We start from the raw sequence: 26,496 nt of genomic DNA, 5'->3' as shown, positions 1-26,496 counted from the left end.
CTGTGCTGCAGAAAATCTCAGTGCCCATTTCTCTGACCTAATTAACCTCTCCAACCACAAGGAAGTGGTAGTTTCTGGCAGTAACTCTTGCTGGACTGACTGATAATCTGTGAACATACCCACTACAGCCTATATGTGTGTGCAGTGGCACTATTTTAGGCTCATCTGACTTACTATCTACGAACAGATCAACTATACATGCAATTAACTGATGTGTCTTGGACATCCTGGAACCTCTGGAGAGATACAAAAGCCCTGGGATTTAATATGTACCTATTACAGACTAGCATAAAATACTGTGATACTATGATGACAGGCACTGAACACTTCAAAACACTGTGTGGAAATACAGCTGCCTATGGGCAGGGTGAGTAGCTAGTACTCTGCCTTTGATATGTCCACTATAATTCATACTAATGCCAGAAAGAGTTAAATAGAAATACTAATATTTTCTTCCTTTCTGAATATATTCCACTTGGAATCTGAAATATCTTGTTATTGAATTTCTTTATTTATATGTGGACTTCATGAATTTTTACTGTTACATTTATAATTTTGCATTATAAAGCAGATTTTGAAAGTTTGGCATCTATGTTACTTTTCATCATTATAGAAGTTGCAGGAAATCCTTTCAGATTTGAAAAGCAGTAGTTTTGTATAATAGTTTATTGTTTGAACATGGAAGGGAAGATAAGTGAAAATGTATCTGGAATCAGGCTTTTGTGTTTCAGTGACTATAGTAAAGAGGTCCAAAGTATATAAAGAATAACTGATAATTTCAAGATACCTGGAGGACCTGGGAGTCCTTCCCGACCTGGATCACCTCGTGTACCATTTAGCCCTGGGTATCCCACTGGACCTGGATCACCTGGGAATCCTCTTGCACCTTTTTCACCTAAATTATATAAAAGAAAGTAAGAAAGTGTGATCTGAACAAACAAAACAGAAATATGCATATAACGTAAGAAAAGGTAGTAGTAAATATCATAATGATGTGTTTCCAGATGCAAAGATTATTATTATTATTATTATTATTATTATTATTATTATTATTATTATTATTAAATTTAATAGGACTACAGCGTGTTTCAAAAAGATGGACTCAATTTCAAAGATATAGTAATTCCAAATTGGGTCCATGTTTTTGAAACACCGTGTGTACTGTAGCTTTTTAGCAGTATTCAAGATCCCATGACACGGACCAAAAATCTAGGCTAAGTGCTCTTACAAATATGGATTAACCTGACTGAAAGACTAATGATACAGAGACTACTAGGGTGAAAATAATTAGCCTTACAGACTTCTGGAGACTTTTAATATTTTGTAAATTAAGGCTTTTAGCTTAAGGTCAAAAGGCAATGATGTCAAAGAGGAACGCTCAACAGAAATGGCACAATGAGATGCTGTATGAAGAGCAAATTTTCCCAGTCCCTGCTAAACTGATCACAGAACAAGAGCAGACTGGTATAGATGACCACGAAACAGAAATGTAAGGCTAAAGGTTAGATCTAATCATCCTAGAAACTGAATACAAATTAACTAGCCTACTTACTATATTTGTCACAGTACAGGTCTATAGCTTCAGTAGTAAAAGAAGGCTGTGCCCTGAAAAATTGTTCCTTGGGCACTGAACTCATGTTCATACGAAGCTATCTCCTGATCAGGTAAAATAAAACCTTGCTTCCTTGTGATGAGGTATTTGACATTAGGATAAGGGCAAATATTACTGTTTCTTAACATCTCAAAACCTGCAAGAATTTCATAGGATTCTTTGTTAAGCTTATAAAATTATGCATATATATATATATATATAAAAATGCAATAGTTTTATTACATGTGTCTCTTTAACTCATTGGTTCCAAGATCAAGATTTTTTGGTAAAGTTATTTGAAAATAATTCCTGTGGAATGCTTTGTTTCCCTACTCTCCCCAGTTCCACGAACTCTTTAAGTTCCCAGCTCTGGCTTGAAGGTCAACAACATGCTTTAACATTTTAAGTGTTGTTGCTTAGCATCACCAAGAATTACAACTCATTTTTTTTATTACTCTGAAAGCAAGTTTCTCTCCACTTCTAACTATGACAAACCAAGGAAAATATCACTTGAATTTTGACACTTTTTTCCACTTTAGTTTTCTGAATTTCCTTTCTTTAACCATGATTTTTTTTTTAAATTTAGCTGTTGTTTGTGAAGGGGCAAAGGAAACCTTCAAAAAGACACAAATAAGGTGCACATAAACAGCCAATGCAGTGTGAATAGCATTTTCCCAGCGCTGTACAGGACTATTGTTCTCTCCCCTATATGAACAATAACTTCTCAGAAAGCAATTAAAAGGAAAAATCCTAGGCTTTCAAGTCTCAAAGAAAAATCCTAATGTGCTTCTTACCCAAACAGCATCTTGGCCTTGTTTCCCATCTATAATAACTGACTTTCATTCATTCTGTTCAGTACTGCACTAATTAAAAAGCCAGGTCAGAGAAAGAAGGAGGCAGATGGAGAATGCAACCACTGCTTACCACATATTGCAATAACTCATTATGTGATGTTAGCTGGACTTACCATGTTGTGCCAAACAGTAGTAAGAAAAAGTTTTTGTTTTAGACCAATGTTTAGTTTGCAAGTTCTTTAGCTGCATGTTTGAAACAGAAAACAACTTAAACATTTTATTCAACAATGATCACGTAGGTCTTGAGACTACTGAATAACCAGTGTGTAACTTAGGGTGGGCTGTGTATGTTACCAGGAATTTCAAAGGAACATAAGGACATCAGGCTGCGAGACTATAAAGATGATTCCTTGCTTGCTATACTGGCTGCCATCAGCACCTCCTAGGACACCGAGAGACTTGATTGTCTATAGCAGAGCCCCATCCTGGCTGAGAAGATGGTGGGAAATCTTGTGGACAAAACCACATCACTCTAAGCAGATGGCAAAAATAGAGTAAAGGAGGTGTTGGTGCTTTTGTGACAATAAAATTGTAGACTCTGTATACTCTCCCTACTTGCACATGTAGAATAGCAAATAGGCTGTCCTTTCTGTCTTCTGTTTCATGGTTGATGCTCATTAGCAAAAGCAGAATTATCTCAGGAATCATGCAGCCGCTGCAGCCACTGCTTAAGATATCTCTGATGGCTTCAAGTTAACACTTTCTTCCATTGTCACTTCTAAAACTTGCAGCCTGTTAAGACTCAACTTTAATTGGTTTGACGAGATCTCCCTCAGAATGTAGTGTGTGTGGGAAACAAAAATGAAAGCAAAACATTACCCGTGGCTCCTGGCAGCCCTGGCTTGCCTTGGGATCCCTTTGGTGGCCTCACACAGCCCGCACCTGCAAAGAAAGATGGTTAGTCACACCATACGTGCTCACATGCTGTCTCTCATGAGCTCTGTGTCTGCAGATGAGACATTATTAGAGCAGGTGAAAGAAATTAATGGGCAAAACCACAATTTAAAATAGTTTTAGTCTTCATTAAAAAAAAAAAAATTGCTCATGGGTGGCACTCAAGCTGAGCTCCACCCCAACAGCTGAAAGAAAAGCTGCACTTCTGCTTATTTCACAGGAGCAATGGTGGCTGCTCCAGTTAGACTGGCATGGGAAGGGTATTCCAGCCTCACAGAAGGCTGTATTTTTCAGAATAAGAGAGACAATTTGTTGCCCTGTGGGGAATTTACACCCCTGAAGCAATCAAGTCAATTTTGGTACAAATGAAGGTTCTTTTTCCTTAAATGTCAAATTGCACTGAAAATGTTCACTCAAAGTTCTTCTTTTAAAAAAAGTTGCTTAGATTCTCCTAGGTGCCTATTTTCTTTGACTGTTGTTATAGATTGCAGGGTAATCATTATTTTGTCACAATAAACTCTCAGAAGCAATGAAAGAAAGAATTTCTGAATTGCAGAGCTAAAACTACAATCATTTTAGAATACATTCAACTTGATTAAATTACTTTAGAGTTACATACAATGTACATGTGGTTATTTGCAACTTGAAGTTCAAATACTTTACAAACAAGAACATCCAAAACAGCCATCAGAACAAAAGTATCAAGCAACAAGAGCAGTGTAAGACTAAGTATTTAAATACATTTAAGCCATACCTGACCATATTGGCTCAGTTGCATCTCCTCTAGAAAAGTCTTCAAAGACCTGCCCACAGTCTATGAGCAAAGAATGGGAAAAGACTGTTATTATTTAAAAGACAAAAACTCTAAAATGCTCTTAATTCTAACAAAAATATCTATTAGAACCTCAGATAATGTATTCTCTGATGTGTTATGCATACATACAACGAAATCTATTTGCTATAACAGACTGGAACTCTCTGTCCATCTGCTAATTAGATCCAGGCCCGAAATCCAACCCTGTCAGACTTAGGAGGCTACGTGTCCCATGCACTGTGTCGGGCTGGTGGGTGCCTGCTTTGGCTTGTGCATTCTGCCAGGTATCTCAAAGATGAGCAATAAAACTCTGAGCTCTTGTGAACATAGCCCTGGTGTTCTTATGCTGGAAGGGATCTGGAAAACTGCAAAGATACTATGAAGAGCCCTGAAGGATGGACACATGATTTCCTCTGGTCAATGAAAGACTATGTTGGAAGGGGAAGACCAGAGAAAACCACCTTTGAGAATTACAATGGCAAAGTATAGCTCCGTTGCCTCCAACTGCTTGAACCTGAAAGATGTTTCTTGCTGGCACAAACACATTCATTGATGCTATTTCAATACCTAACGTGAAACTACTGGGACTTCTGAAGTATTTCCTTTTAAGATTTCTGGACAACTAATACAATTAATCCCTTTTTACCTGCCTAACGCCCCACCAAACTCTACCTTTTCAACAGTGTGCTGTATGGATGTGGCACACAATTCAGGAAGGATCTCCCATGGCTTTGATACAAGACAAAAAGTGATATCTCTTACCTAGTTGGCCAGGCTCTCCTGGCAGACCGGGCAGACCTGGAGGTCCAGGGCTTCCATCTTGTCCATGGTCACCTGGAGGACCTCGGTACCCTTTTGGACCAGGGAGTCCTTCACCCTGCAGGCCTGGTTCTCCTGGAAAGCCCTTTGGGCCTAACTCGCCCGGGTAGCCAGGATCACCTGGGAAACCTCTGATAACATCACCCTGTGGGAAGTGAACAGAGTCCATCACTCCTGACTTCGCTGAGAAACAAGCAAAACTCAAACAGCTGAAGTACCCTCATGCTGCTTCTTATAGGCAGCAATTCCTCAGGTATTGCATCCCAGCTCTTTAAAGCAACATTGCAAATAAAATATATTTGAAATCATCAGACTTCAATTTAGACCCCAGGGCAGAAAAGGCATGAGAAAAGCATTCTTAGAAGGAGTGTGCCCCTAGAAAGGCTGGCCAACAAACAGCACTTGGGCAATATGAACCACTGCTGTGAACAGCTTACTGCTGAATGCCTGAAAGTGGGTTTTTGGGGAAACCACATGGATTGCAAGAGATGTTGTGGTGGGGCATTTAGTTCTGAGACCTTGAGAGAAGCTGACATAAAAGTGTGCCTACATGGGCAGATTCTTTTCTTTACCCATTACTCTAGTGATATCTTTGCAATATCTTATGAACATTACTAGAAAAAGTTTCCATCCTCAGAGGTAACAAAAAAGTACCATCTTCAGTGGTAGTAAAAAACACTGTGGTCCAGATTGGATTATAAGGCTCTGGCCCATCTTCAGTTATGAAGTAAGAACATCTCAGTGGTCAAAACCAGCATTTATGATAGGCAAGATGAATCCTGCTTGCAAGGCCTTTACCTTTTCCTTTTGCCTACAGAAGTAGCTTAGAAAACCAACAGAGACTACATGACTGCTACAGTGAGTTAGATGAGGTGATATCAAACTTGATGACACAACCTACATTTTGAGGATGAAAAATTATACACTACTACTTAGTTGTTTAAATAAAATGGAAACAAAAGTGAAAGACTGTTCCAAACACCTGAGAGTAAAACTGATGTTTGATATAGCAATACCCAGAATAGCCAGTCTCAGAATTAAATGCATTAGCAATTGAGTGTGGTGGAAATGATTTAGCAGTATTTGCTACTTACTGGAAGGCCAGGCTGTCCTGGTAAACCATCTAATCCATCTCTACCTGGGAAACCATCTTCACCTCTGATGCCAGGCAGCCCAGGATCTCCTCGGATTCCTTTGGTGCCTAAAGAAGACCTTTCATTGTAAGGCAAATCTCTCATGAAAGGTGTAATTGCAAAATACACAACATTGATTTTTACTCTACCTTTAGTAGTTATGTATAAAGAATCTCCCTTTTCTCCTTTTGGTCCAGGAAATCCATGTGGACCTGGAAATCCCTAGTTTTACACACATTGGGGGAAAAAAAAAAAAAAAAAGAAACAGAACCAGTATCAAGAACCAGTATCAAATAAGTATCAAGATTTATATTTCTACCATCTTGCTTAAAAAAAAAAAAAAGTCTCCTTCCTTAGATTTTACTGCTTTTTGGTTAGTTTTAGGAACTGTTTCCTCTTTGGTGAACCCACTCTTGTGCCTGAATCTTTATTAATATGTTCTAACTAGGACCAAGGTCTATGTGGCATGGTAGGCATGAGGATGGCATTGGGAGAACTGTGTCTTTCCATGAGCTGGAATCCTGTAGATGACTGCAGCTGCAGAACTGCATCAGAGAAAACACGGTAAATCACTCAGTGTTAGCTACTAAGGAAATTGCTGTAAGGAACTCTTTGGCACCATGGAAACAAAATGCAGGGTTATATTGACCTGCATTTCCTCCTGCCCACCAGTACAAGAGAGGACAGCCTCGTAGTTGGCAGTGGATTTTGATTTACAATGCTCTTGTGGAGCTGAAAAGTAGCACCATCTTCATTTACCAGAGACTGAGGTACAGAGTGATTAAGTTTACTGCCTCAAACCACAGGTTTTGGGTAGAAGGGAGAGCTGGAGGTCCCCAGTCCAACCCACTGCTCGCAACTAGAGCAGGTTGCTCAAGGCCTTGCAAGTCAAGCTTTGAAAACCTACAAGGAGGGAGATTTCCTCTCTTGCAAAGACAAACTGTGGTGAAGCTAATGGCCAGTCTTTGGCACTCCTGATCCTGAGGTATAATGCAGAATCCTCCTCCTGAACAGCCCATCCAAAAGTGGTGTTGCTAGCTTCTGGCCAAGAGCCTCTGAGTCACAGGACCAAACCCATGGCAGGTGCCAAAGCTCAGCGGTTACATTGACTATTTCATGTCTGTTAACTTTAGTTCTGAATAATTACATTAATGATGACTAAAACATAAGCCACAAGTTAGGTTTTTCCTAGCCTCCTCTTACTGAATTCCAGGGTAGACAATAAATGAAAGGGGTGTGCCTGATGCATTTATTTTTCGTTTAAAATAGTTCTGCGCCATAACTTATTGAAAAGGGTGTCTTTTGCATGACTGCCTTTTACTGACATTCTCCAATATTTCCGTGGCTGAAAAGCATGTGCGGAAACTCTATCTCAGCTGCAGGTCATCTCAAGAATATAGGTTCAACCTTCTGTAAGTCTAAAGGGGGAGATCAGATTTGAGTATAAGCATCCTGCTTTACCCAGCTACATTTGCAAACTGCATTTTAGTGGTCAGTGCAGCCAGATCTATATACCACTGTAGAAACTTTTTTTGGACATTGCTTTTTGCAAATATTTTGCAAAATAATCTCAGGAACTTAAATTAGTGCTGAACTATTCCACTGACTACATAACTGCAAAAATCTAGAGCAATAACACTGCATTAATAGTATGATGTTCATTTTGATATTTTTTCTTTTCAAGGTCTAGATGCTGTGTATAATGCAATTTAGCACACAGGTGTTTTCAAAATGTTTTACAGCTGTTTCTAATGTCTCTTTCTCCACAAGAAAAAACAAAACCACCATCACCACCACAAAACATTGCTTGGGATAAAATTTTATTTTCATTAAATTGATATAGATCCGATATAAATTAAATATACTTATTGTCCATATATGTAACTTGTTGAACATTCTCAAAGAATTATGGAGTCACTTCTGCCTAAGAATATGGAGCAAGAATCTTTAAGCTAAATTGCTATACCTTGAATTTGTTGCAGATGAAAAGCTGAGATGAATTCAGGGCTTTGCTGCTGTGTGGTATTTTGCTACACTATGCTATACCTGTATATATCTATACTACTGTCTGTTCTACGGTAACAAATTCTGGGATAAAGATATTGAAATTCTTCATTTCAAAAGCACAAGTCCTCACAAAACTTGCAAAATTTGAATTGAAGTTTCAACATTGGACTTTTTGAAAATATTTGTCAATTTTTTCATGACTTCTAGTAAGCAGGACTTTTCATAAAAGTATTTTCAATTTTCAGCAAAAAAGATCTATTTTTTTGCCTTTTTTGACAGCAACAATAAAGTCAAAGTTTACTTAATTCTAAAAAATCTCAATCAAACTAGTTGTGAGTGTATTTTGGTTCTTTGATGTTCAGAAGAGCCCAAAGCACTAACTGAAAACGTTATGTTTGCTCTGATGTCTTTGCACAAAGAACATCAGTTTTGGGTCAGCTTTACAAAATGTTATTTTAAAATTTTGAGAGAAGATGTGACTTAGTGAAGTTGGTTTTGACTTTGAGGAACCATGACGTAATTAACATATCACATAGTACAGTGCCTTTAACTGTAAATAACAAGCAAGCAATTATAAGCAAAGCCCTCTTCTCGGGGTTATTGAATGGTGGTTTTTAGGGAGACTTAACGTATGAGAAACAAGAACCTTACATTTCTTCAGTTTGACATATGCATCTTATTAGCAACAACCTTAAGGAACTACTGAAATTGTTATCCTTCTAGATGCTCAGATGATACTCAGTACTACAGCTCCTTGAAAGGGTGCTGCTGCAACAGCTTTGTTTAAATGGAAATGGACTTCAGATTACAAGGAAATCTTTCCCTTTTCCCCAAATCTTCTTTTCTCATCCCCATCCTAGCAATTTTTGGGTTTCAGTATTTTGTAGACAGCAATCTGAAAGCTACTGAAGTGGCACAGAAAGAAAGAAATCACACTTTCCATCATTTTTCCATGGAGAACAGTTTTGTTTTGTTTGGTTTTGTTTTTTTCCTAGTAGGCATATCAAACTATGCAATAAATAAACAAGCAACTCACTTTTGCTCCAGGGTAGCCAGGAAGACCATGCGGTCCCTGATCACCAGGTTCTCCTTTCCTTCCAGGTTGTCCAGGGGTTCCTGGAAAGCCAGGAGGGCCAGGGGAGCCAGTAGAGCCCCTTCTTTGTTCCTCAGTCAGAAGGCAATGACTGCAATCCCCTTCTTCGCCTAAGAAAAGGATAGGAAAAAAGAAGAAAGAATGCTCTGTCACAACGAATAGCCATATCAGTTTTATATATAGACTTGAGAATGCTTGAGTAGTTTCTGAAATGCCTGAGAAAAGTACTTGTTGTTTTTTCTTTTCTTACAAGAAACTAACACGTTTCCTTGTTGTGTTAGCCCCAGATCAAGTTCATTAGTCCGTGAGTATGTCATAATTCAATACACTCACACTGAATACAACAGGAGCTTCACTCAATGAGTAACAGTAGATCACCAGTCACTGCTATAGCCTACCTACCTTTAGGTCCTTTTTGTCCTCTTGGCCCAGGGAAACCTTGCGCACCAAATCTACCTGGTGTCCCCTCCTGTCCTTTTAATCCAAAGAGAGCACCTAGAAGTTTAATTCAATAAAAACATAAATGAAGGTACTGTAGTGTTACTTTCCTTCTCTTTCCTCCCTGTTCCTTTGAGCTGCACTGCATCTGCCCCTTTGTCTCCCCTAATGCAATTTACTGTCTAATTCAGTCTGTCCTTACCTACTCCCTGTTCTCTTCCTCTTGCCCCCTTCTCACAGCTTCCCAAACTGGTCCCACCAACTTCTAGTTGCATATTAATGATCTCTCGACCCTCTTACTTATCCAATGTCACCCTCTCCTGCTCTAAAAGGGCCATTCACTCACCTCTGCCTTCTTAAGCCCTGCTTGCTTTCATCTCTTTGCAAAGAATTCACCTTCTTTAGTATTTCTCAGCACAGACAGCCCCCTATGCCAGCTTGCCTGGCTTCTTGCTCCCTCTGGCCACCATGGCACTGCAGGGCTGGTGTGCTCCAGTGACCAGGAACTGGCTGGAGCTTGTGGCCCTGGGGCCAAGCTTTCTTTGGTTGGAAACCACCATGAGGAGTGCAGGGATTGTGTAGGCATATGTGTCATCTCAGCATGCCTACAGGATGTGGTCTTGATACACACATGGCCCCAGGACTCTGGTCTGCTACCACAGATATAACCTTTGTAACTTCTGGTACTCCCAGTCCCCTGCTCCTCACTGCTTCTTCCACTGCTATGGCAGATGATCCTTGCCATTCCTTGCTCTTTTACCCTGAATTCCTTTGCTTTTCTTTCTTCCTTCTCAGCACAACCCATTTTGCTGTACCACAGACCACCTGCTCTGGATCACCTCCTGCACAGCCTTTTCTCTACTCCTGCTCTTGTACTGCAGTGTGGTGCTTTTCACAGGGGCATAGCACAATCTCAGCCAGAAGTGGCCTCTGGAGGACACCTGGTCCAACCCTCTGCACAAAGCAGGGCCAATCTCAAAGTTACAGCAGGTTGCTCAGGGCCTTGTCCAGCTGAGTACTGAATATCTCCAAAGATGGAGAGTCTACAACCATTTTGGGCAACCTGTTCCAGTGTCTGACCACCCTCACAGTGAAAAATATTCTCCCAATATCTAAGCAGAACTTCCCTTGTTGCAGCTTGTGAAGCATCTGGCTGAATTTCCCCTTTGACCTCCCAAGAGATAGGGGAAGCTTTCTCTTCTCCAGGCTGGCTTCTCCAGCTCTCTCAGTCACTCCTTGACACACTTATGCCATATGCTCCAGTCGCCTAACCATCTTGATTCCTGTCTCCTTCTCCCAGCCCAAAACAGACCTCTTCATTTGAATGTTGCCAGGAGTGTCTAAAAATCATGCACACCTTTCCTTCATTGTTGAGCATGTGACACTTCTCCCCTTTGTGTCCTTCCTGCCATTTGATTCCCTCAATCTACTTTCTCACTTGGCTATCTTTAAAATAAGCAAAGATGTTCCTGTGAGTTCTCATCATCTCTCTTCATGCACTTACCAGGGGGTCCAGCGGGACCAGGTAGACCACGGAGTCCTGGTGTGCCGTGCTTACCCGGAAACCCAGGTGGGCCTGCCTGATAAGCAGGAGATCCTATTTCACCTTTTTCACCTTTTGGTCCCATTTCTCCAGGTAAGCCTGGCTTATCCCCATCCGCTGAAACAGAAGCAGGGAAGAAGTTCAGAACAATTTCTTAACAACACTGCTCAAAAGACCCGTAACAGAGCAGAAGGGAAAGCTCACACAACTGCATCTAGCACGCAAGGAGAAATTGAAATATTTTGCATACAAGAGAAATGGTAACTGCATTTCTCACTTAAGCAAATCAATAACAGTTACTGAAGCAAGGCTGTGTCATCATCTCTACTTCAGTTGTTTTGCCAGAGCCTCATTGAGGCTGAAGCAAAATTCTCCCTTCAGCTTTTGCTCCCCACAATTAGTTATCTACCACACGACACTGCATATTCCATGGTCTGCACATATATTTTCCACACCTCAACCCTGTACCAGAGGAAACTGGTTATAAAGTTAAGCTGTTGGAAAATGCACTGCTGGGCTATTTACCATCAGAGAATCCAGGAAGACCAGGCAACCCACGATCTCCCTCCTCTCCTGGGTCTCCCTGTAGTCCAGAAACACCTGGAACGCCTGGATCACCTCTTGCACCTGAAAGACATCCCCAGTTCCACAAAAGACATGTTAATGTGATGCTGTTTGCGACCCATAAATGCTGATTTACAATACACTGCGGATTGCCCAGTTCATAAAAAGTAAAAACTAGGAACTTCAAAGGCTTCAGAATATTAGCATTTACAAGACTTTCTTAAAGGCAGCTTTAGAAATGCAAAAATCTGCTACCTCATGCTGCCTCAGTCTGAATAAAAGAAATATATCTCATATATTTCTGTAAAGCCTGAACACCTGGGAGCTGAGCATGGTCTGTAACAGGAATGGTGTAGATCCACCAAGTCCAGGAAGAAGGAGAACATCTCTCAGCTCTTACTAATACGCCACTAGAGCAACACTGCTCCTGGGGAGCACAGGAGCCCAGCTCACCGAGGAGAGCCGACCCTTCTCCCTACAAGAAGTTGCCATTGTATCAGATGTATTATATATGATATATGATATTCCTCTGCTCCCCAGTACTGAAAACATCTGCCTGGGCCCAGCTATCGCCTGCAGAAAGTATCATCCTTTCGTCAAAAGTCAATGACACTACAGGATATATGTTGTGTCCAGCCCCCTGCCTGCTTCATCGTCTCTCTAGACAGCTTCTCCTGCTCCTGCAAGCCTGGCATGGTATTTGGGGACATTTGAACAATGTTTTGGTTCTCCTGACCCCTTCCTCTGAGAGGAGGGGAACCATTCATTGTTAGACTCTCTGGCTTTCAACAAGACTAGTAAACTCAACGGCTGGAGCAATTGTATGTGATCATCCTTGCTGCTTGCTGGCACTTTCCCTGGAAAAGTGCCAGCAAACTAATGGCAAACTAATACCAGCTTTTATGTATTTCTAGTCTGGCTAGCCAGAGCCACCACAATTCCGCAGGACAGCTGACAGTGGGTGCTACAAGCCTAGTGAAAAGATCACAAAGGAAATCTGTTAATTTAAAAAAAAAAAATCCTCTTCTATTTCTCAATGCTTTTTTGATGTGTCTTCCATTCTTTCTTTCACTGGACAACAAAGACACACTTATTTTTCTGCTTGTTTCTTCTCTGTGGGCACAGGAATTCATGGATACCTTTTGTAAAGCAATACCACTTCAGCAGGAGAGACAAAGAAGCCACCTGCCTGCAAAAAGGTGACTAAGGCACTCTCTTGGAAGGCATTTACACCTTCTGGAACAGTTTATCAAACTACAGTTTTTTAAGGAGTTGAATTCTCAGGATTTGATGCTTTTCATCTGTGTAGAAGGTAGTAAAATGTGGCTAAGGTAAGCAATCTAAGCAAAGATGACGTACCTTTCCTTGGGAAGCCAGAAGGAAAATAGGAAACTGGTCCTGGAGGACCGATTTCGCCTGGCTCCCCCTGTTAACAGAAGTTGAAGTAAGACATCTAACCACATTATCCTAGAGAAATGATTTTAAAATTGAAAGGTATGCCCATGAAACACAAAGAAACAAACTTTCAAAAGCACTAATGTGACTTTTAAGAAATCTCAGAGATTTCAAGTTAAACACACATATAACTGGTTCTACAACAATGATAAACACAATTGTTATTACATCACAGAAAAGAAAGCAAAATGACACTATTGCTTCTAGCAAATGAAAGTAAAGCAGTACCTTGCTTCCCCTAGGACCATAGGCACCTGGTGGACCATCAAATCCTGGAAAACCCTGTAAAACACATAAAAATGATTTACTTTTCCTTTATCAGAGAGATAATAAAATTATTTGGTCTGCAGCAGCTGGCTTCCTGCGATGTTAGTGTTAAAACTATGCAACAGAACTGAGCAGTTTGTCTCCCTGAGGTGTAGTAATTTGGGTAACACCATTAAGTATCCTCCTGTTTTGACGTTCTTAGACCAAGCCTAACTCCTGTGAAAGGCCAGAGGGACCTGCTGTGGCACAGACTCTGTTGCCCCTGGCAGTGGTGCAGGTGGAAGGAGCACCTACACTCTCACCGTCCCCTTGGAGGCTGCGGGATGGTGGAGGAGAAAGGGGCTCCCATCGTGCTGATTGATCCTGAGACACAGGGGCCAGGCAGCCAGAACGTACCAACCTGCTGCAAGAAGACTAAATGAGTCTGCATTGAGTGGACATATTTTCACTGGAATGCAAACAGTGAGCAGTGAAACCACACTGAAGTGCAGAGGTCCACTTTGCTGTTTTCCAGGCAGCTGGAGCCTGTTTGGGCAAAGAGCATTTCTGCAGCAGAATGAGAAGAACTCAGGACCAGCCCTGAAGGTGCCTTCATCCACCTCTCCTACCCCGGGCATGTCATAGCCTGAGGAAAATTTTCCTGTTCCAGCATATGTTCTAAAATTTAAGGTCCTGCACACTTCACTCTTCTAAAAGGTTTGATATCCAAAGCATGCGGATTAAAATACATGTGGTAAAACATGAGACATCCTATCACACAAGAGCATATTTCAGCTGCTGGGGGTGCACAGAGCAAAGTGCCGATGTCAGTGTTGCTGATACAGAAGAAATGTTCTCTTCTATGTGCTTTACTCAGCTCTTTGACAAATTTTGTCCTCTATAGAAAATGTCCATATGGACTCTGGAAAATGACAAATGTCAAAAAGGTGGGCTTTTAGTAGCCAGATCATCCGATATCAAGATGCCACAAGCTGGACCACACGCTTCAGAGACCTTTCCATAATGGCAACTGTACATTACACAATCAGAAAAGGAGCCTCTCCAGTATCAGGTGTAAAATCTCTTTACACTAGGTGGAGCTGGTGGTCTAAAAGTGAAGCCAGCAGCTTCCTAATTAACTGCAACTTCATCTGTGTGCAGGCAGGACTTAACTATCCTTCTTTCTTTCTGAAGAATTAAACCACTCACAAACTAACAAAAAGGAGGTTGCTGTTAACAGCCCATTGAGTAGGCTGTCCCCTCTCATACCCACGTTATACAGTGATACTCCATCCAAACCAATGTACCTTCTGCTAGAATTGTTGCCAAGATTCGCCCTCAGCAAGGGGAAGCCACTGACCATTTCTGACTGGAGCATGAACCTGTGTTAAGGTCAACCATTGACCTTAACCTTTTAATGGATTTTGCATCAGCCTCTCCATGTATGTATTCCTGATAGAATCATAGAATCATTTTGGTTGGAAGAGACCCTCAGGATCATTGAGTCCAACCATAACCTAACCCAACTCTAGCACTAAACCATGTCCCTAAGATCCTCGTCTAAATGCCTTTTAAACACCTCCAGGGATGGTGACTCCACCACTTCCTTGGGCAGTCTGTTCCAATGCCTGACAACCCTTTCCATGAAGAACTTTTTCCTAATATCCAATATCCTGGGGCAGGAATTAGCTGGGAGAGCTTTGGAGAGCTTTAAACCAGGCTTGAAGGGGGATGGGGTTGTAGCTGGGCTTGTCCCAGTGGGGCAGCATTCTAAAACTGATGAGGACTGGGTGGCCTCCTATGCCCCTAGGGAGAAATTGGTGTGCTCTGCTCGCTCCCTGAAATGCCTGTACACCAATGCACGCAGCATGGGGAATAAGCAGAAGGAGTTAGAATCCTGTGTTCGGTTGGGAGATTATGATCTGGTGGCAATTACAGAAACATGGTGGGACAGTTCACATGACTGGAATGTGGTCATGGATGGCTATGCCCTTTTCAGGAAAGACAGGCCAGCCAGGCGTGGTGGTGGAGTTGCTCTCTATGTGAGAGAGCAACTACAATGTACTGAATTCTGCCCAGGAGTGGATGACGAGCGAGTTGAGATTGTATGGGTCAGGATCAAGGGGCAGGCTGGCAGGGGTGACACTGTTGTGGGCGTCTGTTACAGGCTACCAGATCAGGCGGAGGAAGTTGATGAGGCCTTCTATGGGCAGTTGAGAGTGGCCTCACAGTCACAGGCCCTGGTTGTTGTGGGGGATTTTAACTTCCCTGATGTTTGCTGGAAGGACCATTCAGCCAGCCAGCCACAGTCCAGGAGGTTCCTCCAGTGCATTGATGATAACTTCCTCATGCAGATGGTGGAGGAGCCGACTAGGAGAGGTGCACTGCTGGATCTCATCCTCACTAACAAGGAGGGTCTGGTCGAAGCAGTTAAGGTTGAGGGCTGCCTGGGTTGCAGTGACCACGAGATGGTGGAGTTCAGCATCTTGGGTGGCAGGAACAGAATAGCAAGTAGAATTGCAACCCTGGACTTTAGCAGGGCTAACTTTGGCCTTTTCAAGCAATTGCTGGGGGAAATCCCATGGGCAAGACTGCTTGAAGGAAAAGGGGCCCAAGATAGCTGGATTGCATTCAGAGATTGTTTCTTCCATGCTCAGGATCAGAGCATCCCCACACGTAGGAAGTCAAGGAAGGGAGACAGGAGGTCTGCATGGTTGAATAGGGATCTGTTGGGTATGCTCAAGCAGAAGAGGAGAGTTTACAGGTCATGGAAGCAGGGGCTGGCCACTTGGGAAGAATATAAGGCTGCTGTTAGAGGATGTAGGAAGGCAGCTAGGATAGCCAAGGCCTCCTTAGAATTACAGCTGGTGAGAGGGGTCAAGGACAGCAAAAAGAACTTTTTCAAATACATAGCAGATAAAACTAATACCAGAGGCAATGTAGGCCCACTGATGAATGGGGTGGGTGCCCTGGTGGCAGAAGATACAGAGAAGGCAGAATTACTGAATGCCTTCTTTGTCTCTGTCTACTCTGCCGGAAGCTGTCCTGGGGAACCCTGTACCCCTGAGACCCCGGATGAAGCCAGGTCAATGGAGGAGTTTGCTTTAGTCGATGAGGACTGGGTTAGGGAGCAATTAAATAGTCTGGACATCCATAAATCCATGGGTCCAGATGGGATGCATCCGCGAGTGCTGAGGGAGCTGGCTGAAGTAATTGCTGGACCGCTCTCCATCATCTTTGCCAAGTCTTGGGAAACGGGAGAGGTGCCCAAGGATTGGAGGAAAGCAAATGTCACTCCAGTCTTCAAAAAGGGCAAGAAGGAGGACCTGGGTAATTATAGACCGGTCAGCCTCACTTCTGTCCCTGGGAAAGTAATGGAACAGCTTATCCCTGGTGCCATCTCAAGGCATATCAAGGATAAGAGGGTTATTAGGGGCAGTCAGCATGGCTTTACCAAGGGTAAGTCATGCTTGACCAACCTCATAGCCTTTTATGAGAATGTAACAAGGTGGATGGATGATGGCAGAGCGGTGGATGTGGTCTACCTTGACTTCAGTAAAGCCTTTGACACAGTCTCCCACAGCATCCTCACAGCTAAGTTGAGGAGGTGTGGTCTAGACAATAGAGTAGTGAGGTGGGTTGCAAACTGGCTTAAGGAGAGAAGCCAGAGAGTGGTAGTCAATGGTGCGGAGTCTAGTTGGAGGCCAGTATCTAGTGGAGTGCCTCAGGGGTCAGTGCTGGGGCCAATATTATTCAATATATTCATTAACGATTTGGACGAGGGAATTGAGTGTACTATCAGCAAGTTTGCTGATGACACTAAGCTGGGAGGAGTGGCTGACACACCAGAAGGCTGTGCTGCCATCCAGCGGGACCTGGACAGGCTGGAGAGTTGGGTGGGGAATAACCTAATGAAATTTAACAAGGGCAAGTGTAGAGTCCTGCATCTGGGCAGGAACAACCCCAGGTTCCAGTATAGGTTGGGAAATTACATATTAGAGAGCAGTGTAGGGGAAAGGGACCTGGGGGTCCTGGTGGACAACAGGATGACCATGAGCCAGCACTGTGCCCTTGTGGCCAGGAAGGCCAATGGCATCCTGGGGTGTATTAGAAGGGGGGTGGCTAGTAGATCGAGAGAGGTTCTCCTTCCCCTCTACTCCGCCCTGGTGAGACCACATCTGGAATATTGTGTCCAGTTCTGGGCCCCTCAGTTCAAGAAGGACAGGGAACTGCTGGAGAGGGTCCAGCGTAGGGCAACGAAGATGATTAAGGGAGTGGAGCACCTCCCTTATGAAGAAAGGCTGAGGGAGCTGGGTCTCTTTAGTTTGGAGAAGAGGAGACTAAGGGGGGACCTTATTAATGTTCATAAGTATATAAAGGGTGAGTGTCATGAGGATGGAGCCAGGCTCTTCTCGGTGCAAACAATGATAGGACAAGGGGTAATGGGTTTAAGCTGGAACACAAGAGGTTCCACTTAAATTTGAGAAAAAACTTCTTCTCAGTAAGGGTGACAGAGCACTGGAACAGGCTGCCCAGGGAGGTTGTGGAGTCTCCTTCTCTGGAGACATTCAAAACCCGCCTGGACATGTTCCTGGAGCGTTCCTGCTCCAGCAGGGGGATTGGACTAGATGATCTTTTGAGGTCCCTTCCAATTCCAAACATACTGTGATACTGTGATAAACCTCCCCTCGTGCAACTTGAAGCCACTTCCCCTTGTCCTATCACTTGCTACTCAGGAGAAGAGACCAACCCCCTCCATGCTACAACCTCCTCTCAGGTGGTTGCAGAGAGCGATAAGGTCTCCCCTCAGCCTCCTTTCCTCCAGGCTAAACAGCCCCAGTTCCCTCAGCCGCTGCTTATAGCATATTCCGTTCCACACCACCAGGTTTTGTGATCAGACCAAATAGCTGCGCAAACGTTATTTTCTGTATTTCATATGTCCCATGTGTTTCATGTTATTATTGTTATGCCTTGGTGGCAGGACAAATCTTTACACAACTAAGGATGGAGAAGCACGGAAAAGTCTTGCATCCCACAACTATTTGAATACCTCATGGAAGTAATTTCTAATGCTGACTGAAGAAGCCTTTTTCTGAGCACAAACAGAAAGTATGAGCTCTTCTCTGTCTGACAGAATGCTATTTTAAATATTTGGGTGTGTTTCCATGGGGACAGAGATTTAACTGGTGTATTTATCAGTTTCCTTCTCTTCTTTGTCTTTTGTGATATTCAAGATAACCATACATCTCAACCACATCCGCAGAGAGCTATTCAAAAAGGGTAGGTTTCTGCATGTAGGAAGAAAATTATGGAAATCATGGTCACAGTAATGGGTACAATGAAAATGACACCTCCCCATAGTGCTCTTAAAATGTGCTCATGTTTTAAGCAGAACGTTTTTTAATTATAAGGTTATTTTTTTTCTCACTGATGAGAAAACTAAGTGACCCCAAATTACAATGATGGATGAATCCAGATGTTACTTGTTAGACTAAAGCTGGTGCAATTACAGGCAGATTTTGTCCCTTGCAGTTTACTTTTGAGATAAACTGTCTAAATATACGTTAGAAACGACAGTCTTGTACAAAATACTCACTCTTTCTCCACTGAGTCCTGGAAAACCATTGATGCCAGGCAGTCCCTATGAAGGCACAACAAAATTAGCAAAATACAGTAACATCCTAACATCCTAATGGTTAAGAGCCGTTATTATTTCTTAGATAAAATAAATCTGACAGCTTGAAACCTTAAAACTAACAATCACAGTTCAGATACTTTTTCAATTAGGTTCATGTATAGTGCAAACAGAACAGGTCTCAAATAGAATCTGGTATTTAATTTTTGTCTCTTAATGAAGACAATGTAAATTGAACACGAAGATTTGAAAGATGGCTTTTTTTTTTTTTTTTAATGCATGCTGAGTACTGTTCTCACTCTGTTTAAGCACTTTCACAACACTGCCCCGCAAAAAGCATCCATAGATGCTGCAAGGTAGTGGTATTTAAATTATCTTTTTTTCCTGGCGCCACAAGTAACTGGAGCCAAAGTCATGTTTGTTAACCATGGTTTAGAAAGAGCTAAGATGGGAACAGGGAAATACAGTCTGTGCTGAGGACCAGGACAGCAACTGTGGTTAGTGAGCACACTTTTAGGTAAGAGAGGAACAAGGCTTGCTAATGATGGTATAGGCACACCTGTGACTACTGTGGGGCTCTCCTCCCTCTAATATTTCAAAATGGTCTTTTCACTTCCCCACATCAGGTTAGTTCAGAGCTGGTCACAACCTGGTGGGCTGGAGAAGTATCATTTCTACAGTTTGCTAATCTGGGTTTTGTTCCTGAAGGCAAACTCCCAGCTTGGATTTGCACATCCAGCTCGGTGAATTTTACCTTTAATGAGTGACTCACCCTTTGTCCTGGGAAGCCCATTACCCCTTCTTCACCTTTTTCAGCATAGAGAACTTCACCCTAGGAACATTACAAGTCAGTTCAAGGTACTTCTTCATTATGTGCAAAGAAATTGTAACACTGTTTTATGGAAGCTAAACAGGAAGAAAACATCATTGTAACACATGGAGGATCTAATAATAGCTGCATGTGAAAGAACTGTCGTCCTTAAAATTAAGTGTAATGTGCTTGCTTCACTACAATAGCAGGAGCAGGCCACTAGGGAGAGGACACGGCTTCCCTCCCATCATCTCCTCCTTTATTTCTTCTGTGGCTGCAACTCTGAAGAAGAGCCAAAGAAGTTGTTCAGCTATACGACAAATTAAGCAACTCAGCTTATGACCAAACTGTAGCTTCAGAGAGCAACTTGGCAAACACAGGCATGCTGCTATCCATCCTACTATAAAATAAAAAGGCATATGCTACATCAGCATAAAATCTACAGTTTTCCCAATGTAGTCAACAAAATTCTACATGTGTAAGATCTGACCAACAGCTGAAGAACTGGCTAGTAACTGCCTTTGGAGTGCATCAGGGCTCACACTGCAACCTTCTCCAATAACCTCGTAGAGATGACTAGACCATCAGACAAATTAAACTCTGCAAAATGTTCAGTGAGGCATCTCTAATTGGTAGAGATACTACTTTAAACCACTCTGGGAAGTAAAAAGGAACTACTCAATGGCAAAAATACTTAGACAGCCTAGAGGCTGCCTGTGAATTAACTAAACCACATTTGGTCAAGCCTGGTTGACAGCTCTAAATGGTACAGCAATACAGGGGATTATTGTCTGCTTACTCAACAAACTTAATGGCCAATGAGACCAAACGTCTGTATATGCTGCAGAGCAGACTGACAGGATTGAAAAAATTTCCATATATACTTATTTAAGACAATTTAGTGGAATTTTTAACGATCGATCAGCAGATTAGCAGTAGTGAAGAGACTTATTAATAGTTACAGCTAAAATTAAAAAATGTACATGGGAAAATCTTATTTTGGTAAACTGGTAAGAGAACGACTGCACTGTGAAAATATTACATCTCATGTTGCTTAGTTTTTCTAAGCATCAGAACTGGTGTCTCTGCTTATGTTGTTCCATATCTATATTGCATTATTTCAATGAAGAATGCACCAGTATTAATTCTAATATTATTATTTGTCCTTGTTCTTCTTCTCCACTTGACTTACTGGAGTTCCAGCTTCCCCCTTTTGTCCAGGTTCTCCTCTTTCACCCTAAGAATAAAGAAAAAGTATTCAGATATGTTTGACATTCCCATTTACATTTCAATGACTTTTCTACAACACAAAGTGATTAATGTTTGTCAAGAGAAAAAAACCAATACCCTTGTGCTGTTCTTTATTCATACACTTGTCATATGAAATGCATGTTTTCATAAGAAGTTTTTTAAAGTTGCTGTTTTTAAAAAATATTTGCTAATTTTTCTGAAAACCTTTCTAGGAATGTGAACACCTCAGGTTGTTTCCAGACTTGTTCATGAGCTTGGTTGGATGGGACTTTGAGCAACCTGGTCTAGTGGAAGATGCCCCTGCTCACGGCAGAGGGGTTAGAACTAGGTGGTCTTTAAGGTCCATTCCAACCCAAACCGTTCTGTAATTCTATGGTTCTATGTCTGGGTGATGAGCACCTGAGTAACACCTATAAATAACTGCACATTCTCCCATTTTTACCTACTGGTTATGAATTCTCTGATCAAAATAAGAGTTCCTCTTAGAATGAGACAAATCACAGTCTAAAGTCTACTCACTATATTGACGATATCTCCATTTAATATAAAGGCTCTCCAGATAAGTAGCTCATATGCAGACATCTCTGCTTAGTCATGGGAATCCCAACATGTATGTTACTTAATGCAGACTGCAGACTGTCAAAGGCATTTTTAGATCTTTCAGTATCATACCAATTTACTTATCTCACCGCAGAAATTGCATGAGCCATGTGAACTTTCTAACTTCAAATTCAAGATGAAAAACTACTGGTCTGGAGGTTGGTGTCTGATACAGAATATATGTATACAGGGTATGAGTACTTCTGCTCCCAGCAAGAAGTAATAGATGAGAATAAAAATGCATCTTGCTGTTGAGGATTTCTCCAGTATGTATGAACAAGCCTTAATTGTGAGTATGCAAATATCTGCACCATATAGATAAGTTATAGCAACAAACACAATAACTCAGATCTCTTCCCTAAAGATATACTTATTTTACAGGAAGAAAATTTCACTCACTATTATGAAAAATATTGGATGATTTCTCAGTAAGTATATCTGCTTGTAAAATGAGAAGATGTGAGTGATGGCCAGCAGTCGGATACTTACACAAAAAGAACAGGTTTGCCTAAGGCACCTCTAGTCTGTGACAAGTGCTTTCTGAGTGACTTTAGCCACCATAGTTTCAATAAATACTTCATGATCCAAGCTGTAAGTAGCAGAATTTGCTTTCAAGCTACCTCTAAGTCTTTTAAGTATGTAAAAGCACATTTGTACAATATTTTCATTTTGGTACTGCAGAGCTCTTAGTTCCTTGCATATTTTGGCAAAATACCCTGTAGTTACCTTGTGTTTGTCAGAGGGGACACCCATCAGTTCTCTTGTAGGAAGCCCAGGCGGACCTGGAGGACCTGGGGGGCCCTGCAGGAAAAGAATATGGGTACATTTACTAACAGGTGTAATACCTTGTCATGCTGTTGATCAGCACAGTGTCTAAGGAACTGCAACAAAAGGAGAAACATGGATTTGCTTCTTCTAGGAGTATGGTTCTAAAATTCTGAATAAATTGATTGCAAGACAAATTTATTTTGTACTGGAATTAACAAATAGCAATGCTTGCTCTTGCCCTGTATGTTTCCAGAATGACAGTAGGGATTATTGCTTTATATAAAGTGGTCTGGCACTATACATTTCAGAAGTGTTACCACTCATTTGCGGTGGTGTAAAGAGGGTACAGTTAGACCTAGACATGTAGAAGTTAGTTCAGCTATGACTTTCCTTATGGAGATTATAATTACTTTCAAAGTTATATTTGTTTGATTTTCTAATTATGTAATAAAATTAAAATTAAGAAGGTATTTAAAATAGGTTCCTTTATAAATAGCAAATAACATGAACCTGTCCTTTAGTAGTGATATTAATTAATTAGTTTTCCTTTACCTGTTCACCTTTTTCTCCATAGAAGCCAAGGCCCCTGTTGCCCTGCAAAAACAATAGGTCAAGATTTACTACATGTATGACTTGGTCTTCTAATGTAAAATTCAAATTTAAACATGCTTAAAGGCCTTTTCAGGTTTACAAGTCCATAGGACACCACCAAAGAACTGCAATCAAATAATAGTCTAGGTTTACCTCCAAGTATTTTTATATATTTGAAAGTATTTTTATAGACCTAAACATTCAGAAAGACAACTTTAATTAAAATCTCATGCTACCAGTGCTTCTTACAACAGACTTTGAGTCATTCACTGAGTAATGTGAAAAAATCAAGCATTTCTTTTGCAAGTTTTTTAATAGCACTGAATGTGAAGTGGGCTGGAACAATAAACTGATATTTTTTTTTCTGCTGAGACATAATTGAGTATTGTAAAGACTGCAAGGATTCTCTGTTCATGGGAAGCTACTGTGACTACAGTAGCAAATTAAATCTGGCTCTAGAAATGGTTTAATCTTTTTGGGGTAGGCGATCCCAGTATAAGATTAACTTCTTGTGGTATGCAGCCAACACAGAAGGTCTTATGCTACACAGCCTTTGGCGCAGCCTGTGGTTCTTTATTTTACTGCCTTCAAGTGGGTCTTGGATAAACCTCAGCGACACAAAATCAACATAAACAACTCTGACACAAAGACTTACTTGTGGTCCTGGTGGTCCTGGGGGCCCTGGTGGTCCCTGGGGAAATACAACAGGGCAGAGCAAGTTACTTGTTGTTTTCTAACCAATGCGTGCAGGAGGTCACTTACTTTATGTCTGAAATGTAAGTATCTATTTAAAAGGCAGTCTATTCCTCAGCATTCAGTGTGCTATCCTCATTATCTTAGCTGTGTTCACTGTTCTGAAAAATACCCTCCTAAGTCACATTGTAATCTTTCCTAACAGAATAACAGTCTCCCATCTTAGACCTAATGACATCTCAATTTTCTTTCAAGTAATAAGAACCTGTGCTTTTGGATCCTGACTTAGTAACATTTTAAGCTCGTAACAAAACATAAGTGTGTCTCTAAGTGTTTCACTGGACTGGTGTCTTGGTACCACATCTGTCTGTAAAGGGAGCTGAACTACCCTATGCATCTCAGATTACCTGTTTGCTATTGTACAGAATTAAATCAAAGGAAGATGGTGGGCAATTAATCTTTAACAGAAAGAAACGCTGCCAGAGTCTTACAAGAGGAGTAGGAAAGCCATCAACTGGAGAGAGAACCTGCCTTGCTTCGGTCAGTTCTGGTAGTCAACAAGCTCCAAAGGGCTCTACACATTAAAAACTCTGTTAAATGCAGGGAAGGTAGGGTGAATAAGAAGCATGAACTGTTCAGAGGGGAAAATGGTGAATAAGAGCCATAGAACAAGGAGTGAGCTGCAGATCAAACCATCCACCTACTGAGTCCCAAAGGGGTTATGCAAAATCAAGCCAAACTTGCAAGGAAAAGATAATAAGATTCAGGTGGGACCTGAACTTGCTACGCATCTCTGCCTTGCTATGTATCTTTGTGTGCATAATCAATCAACTCCTGAAAAAATTACTTTTGAATCAGTTTTGGTTAGTCAAGTAGTCTGTGAGCTGTTGACCAATCTGCTGGGCAGATGCACTGTGAAGGGCATCCCATTGCCTGGGGGCCCTCAGGGCTTAGGAGAGTCATGCGTGCCTTCATGCAGGGTCTAGGACTTGGGGAAGGGGAATGATACAAATCCAGACCTGGGAAATGCTCTCAAGCTCCTCTCACAGATAAGCCAGTGCTTTAGAAATGGTAAATATAGTTGGATATATTTTGTTAAAAGCTGGAGATGGTGGGGATCCATCTGCTCTGGAAGAGTGTTCAGAAGAGATGTTGCCAAAATGGCAACCAGAAGGACATAGTCACGGGGCTCAGGAAACGTGTGGTTCATAGCACACCTAACAACCAAGACAGTGACTGGGAGTATGAGCCATTGCCAGCTGTGCTCCTCTGTGAAGCCTAGGAATTTCGTGGGTTCAGTCTACAGAAAAAGTAAAGGACTGAGGAGATTTCCCTTCAGGAGGACGAGAGGAGAAAGACAAGGTGCAGCTTACTCCAGACAATAAAACAGGTACTGCAGACAATTAACTTTGGAAAGGCTTAGTGTGCTGTGGATTTAGTCCTAGAATTTTTTTTTTTATTATTATTTTTTTTTAATTTTATTTTTTTTTTTTTCAAGGGGAGAGGGCTGCTATTCCTGCAAACAGATGTGGAGCTGTGCGTTAGAAACACTGACTTATTTTTTTGCTTCCCCAAACCAGTGGTGTATAGACCAGGTCTGAAGTAAATCTTGACAAAACAAACAAAAACCAAAGAAGAAAACAAATGCTATAAAGTTGTCTTATGGGAAAATAAAGCAAGCCTGAAGACAATGAAATACATTGAATTTGAACATGTGTTTCTCACCCAAAAAACCATTAACTATGACAACAAGAAATGTAGAAAACGGCATCTGGAGAGAACACAATCTTCCCAAAGAACTATGCAGCAACAGTTGTCAGTGTCAAGGCTGTAAATGTTGATTTTGGAAAAAATGACTGAAAAAAGAATTTAAAACTAAGATTGTATTCTAAATACTAATGAAGAATGCTATCTATTCAGTCTCCTGTGGCAAGTGTGGAGACCCTAAAATACATGTCCTTTATAAGCATAAAAGGTAACATATTTAGGACCTGACATCTTTGATAACTCAGTGTGGGGGGATGGAGACTGGACTGCATTCATTTGTCTTTACAAACAAGACTCTTCAAAGGGGGTTCAGTAAATAAAATACAAATAAAAAGCCTCCTGCAATACAGGGTGAAAGAAAGTCCACCTCCTTTTGCAATATTCATCCTAGATGAAGACACATCATGTCTTCTAGTTCTTTCTAAAAGGTTTTGCATCCAGGGCATGTACCTGCTATTTCTAACCTGTATTTTCTATCCATTTGCTAGGTTACAATCCAACATAATGGAACTTGCTGAGATGATTCTTCTGTTAGGTTAATTTCCTACAGGATATATTTTAAACATACTTACTGGCCTTCCTCGCTCTCCTCTTGGACCAACAGGTCCTTGAATACCCAGTGTACCCGGAGGTCCCTTTAAACAAAATAAAAAAACCCAGGCATCAATTAATGTTGTTCTTGTATCAATTACTATTGACACTTTATCCCATTTGCTGTAATACTACTTACTTGAAAACCATTGAACCCTGGTTCCCCAGGATCCCCCTAAAAAAACAGAAGTAAAAAATGCAATCAATACGATAAAGAAAATGGAATAAAATCTTTTTCTCACTCAATAATTTTTTATTATTCCAAAAACTAATCATAGCATACAATGCTATACAACCCCTTACATACAGATGCATTCAATACAGGTGTTGAGATAACA

At 41.3% G+C, this 26,496-nt stretch overlaps 1 protein-coding gene across 4 annotated transcripts in view; it reads right to left on the bottom strand.

Annotated features, from left to right (window-relative positions):
• COL4A2 (collagen type IV alpha 2 chain) overlaps nt 1-26,496 on the bottom strand; it is a 151,533-nt gene that overhangs the window by 24,133 nt on the left and 100,904 nt on the right. For all 4 annotated transcript variants that reach the window (XM_065058490.1, XM_065058462.1, XM_065058473.1 and 1 more), the window contains exons 9-28: nt 26,298-26,333; nt 26,140-26,202; nt 23,763-23,798; nt 23,069-23,110; nt 22,475-22,549; nt 21,090-21,134; nt 19,859-19,918; nt 19,048-19,092; nt 13,434-13,487; nt 13,110-13,176; nt 11,712-11,813; nt 11,148-11,303; nt 9,608-9,700; nt 9,149-9,315; nt 6,255-6,327; nt 6,067-6,173; nt 4,916-5,117; nt 4,094-4,153; nt 3,265-3,327; nt 788-895 (exon numbers count right to left, since the gene is read on the bottom strand). In XM_065058490.1, the coding sequence (XP_064914562.1) occupies nt 788-895; nt 3,265-3,327; nt 4,094-4,153; nt 4,916-5,117; nt 6,067-6,173; nt 6,255-6,327; nt 9,149-9,315; nt 9,608-9,700; nt 11,148-11,303; nt 11,712-11,813; nt 13,110-13,176; nt 13,434-13,487; nt 19,048-19,092; nt 19,859-19,918; nt 21,090-21,134; nt 22,475-22,549; nt 23,069-23,110; nt 23,763-23,798; nt 26,140-26,202; nt 26,298-26,333 (1,654 nt within the window). The remainder of the gene's footprint in view (nt 1-787; nt 896-3,264; nt 3,328-4,093; nt 4,154-4,915; nt 5,118-6,066; nt 6,174-6,254; nt 6,328-9,148; nt 9,316-9,607; nt 9,701-11,147; nt 11,304-11,711; nt 11,814-13,109; nt 13,177-13,433; nt 13,488-19,047; nt 19,093-19,858; nt 19,919-21,089; nt 21,135-22,474; nt 22,550-23,068; nt 23,111-23,762; nt 23,799-26,139; nt 26,203-26,297; nt 26,334-26,496) is intronic.

Source organism: Columba livia, chromosome 1, assembly GCF_036013475.1.
Source record: "Columba livia isolate bColLiv1 breed racing homer chromosome 1, bColLiv1.pat.W.v2, whole genome shotgun sequence".
NCBI classification, from domain to species: domain Eukaryota; kingdom Metazoa; phylum Chordata; class Aves; order Columbiformes; family Columbidae; genus Columba; species Columba livia.
Note: the sequence above shows the minus strand (reverse complement) of the source record. Positions and strands in the feature narration are given on the sequence as shown.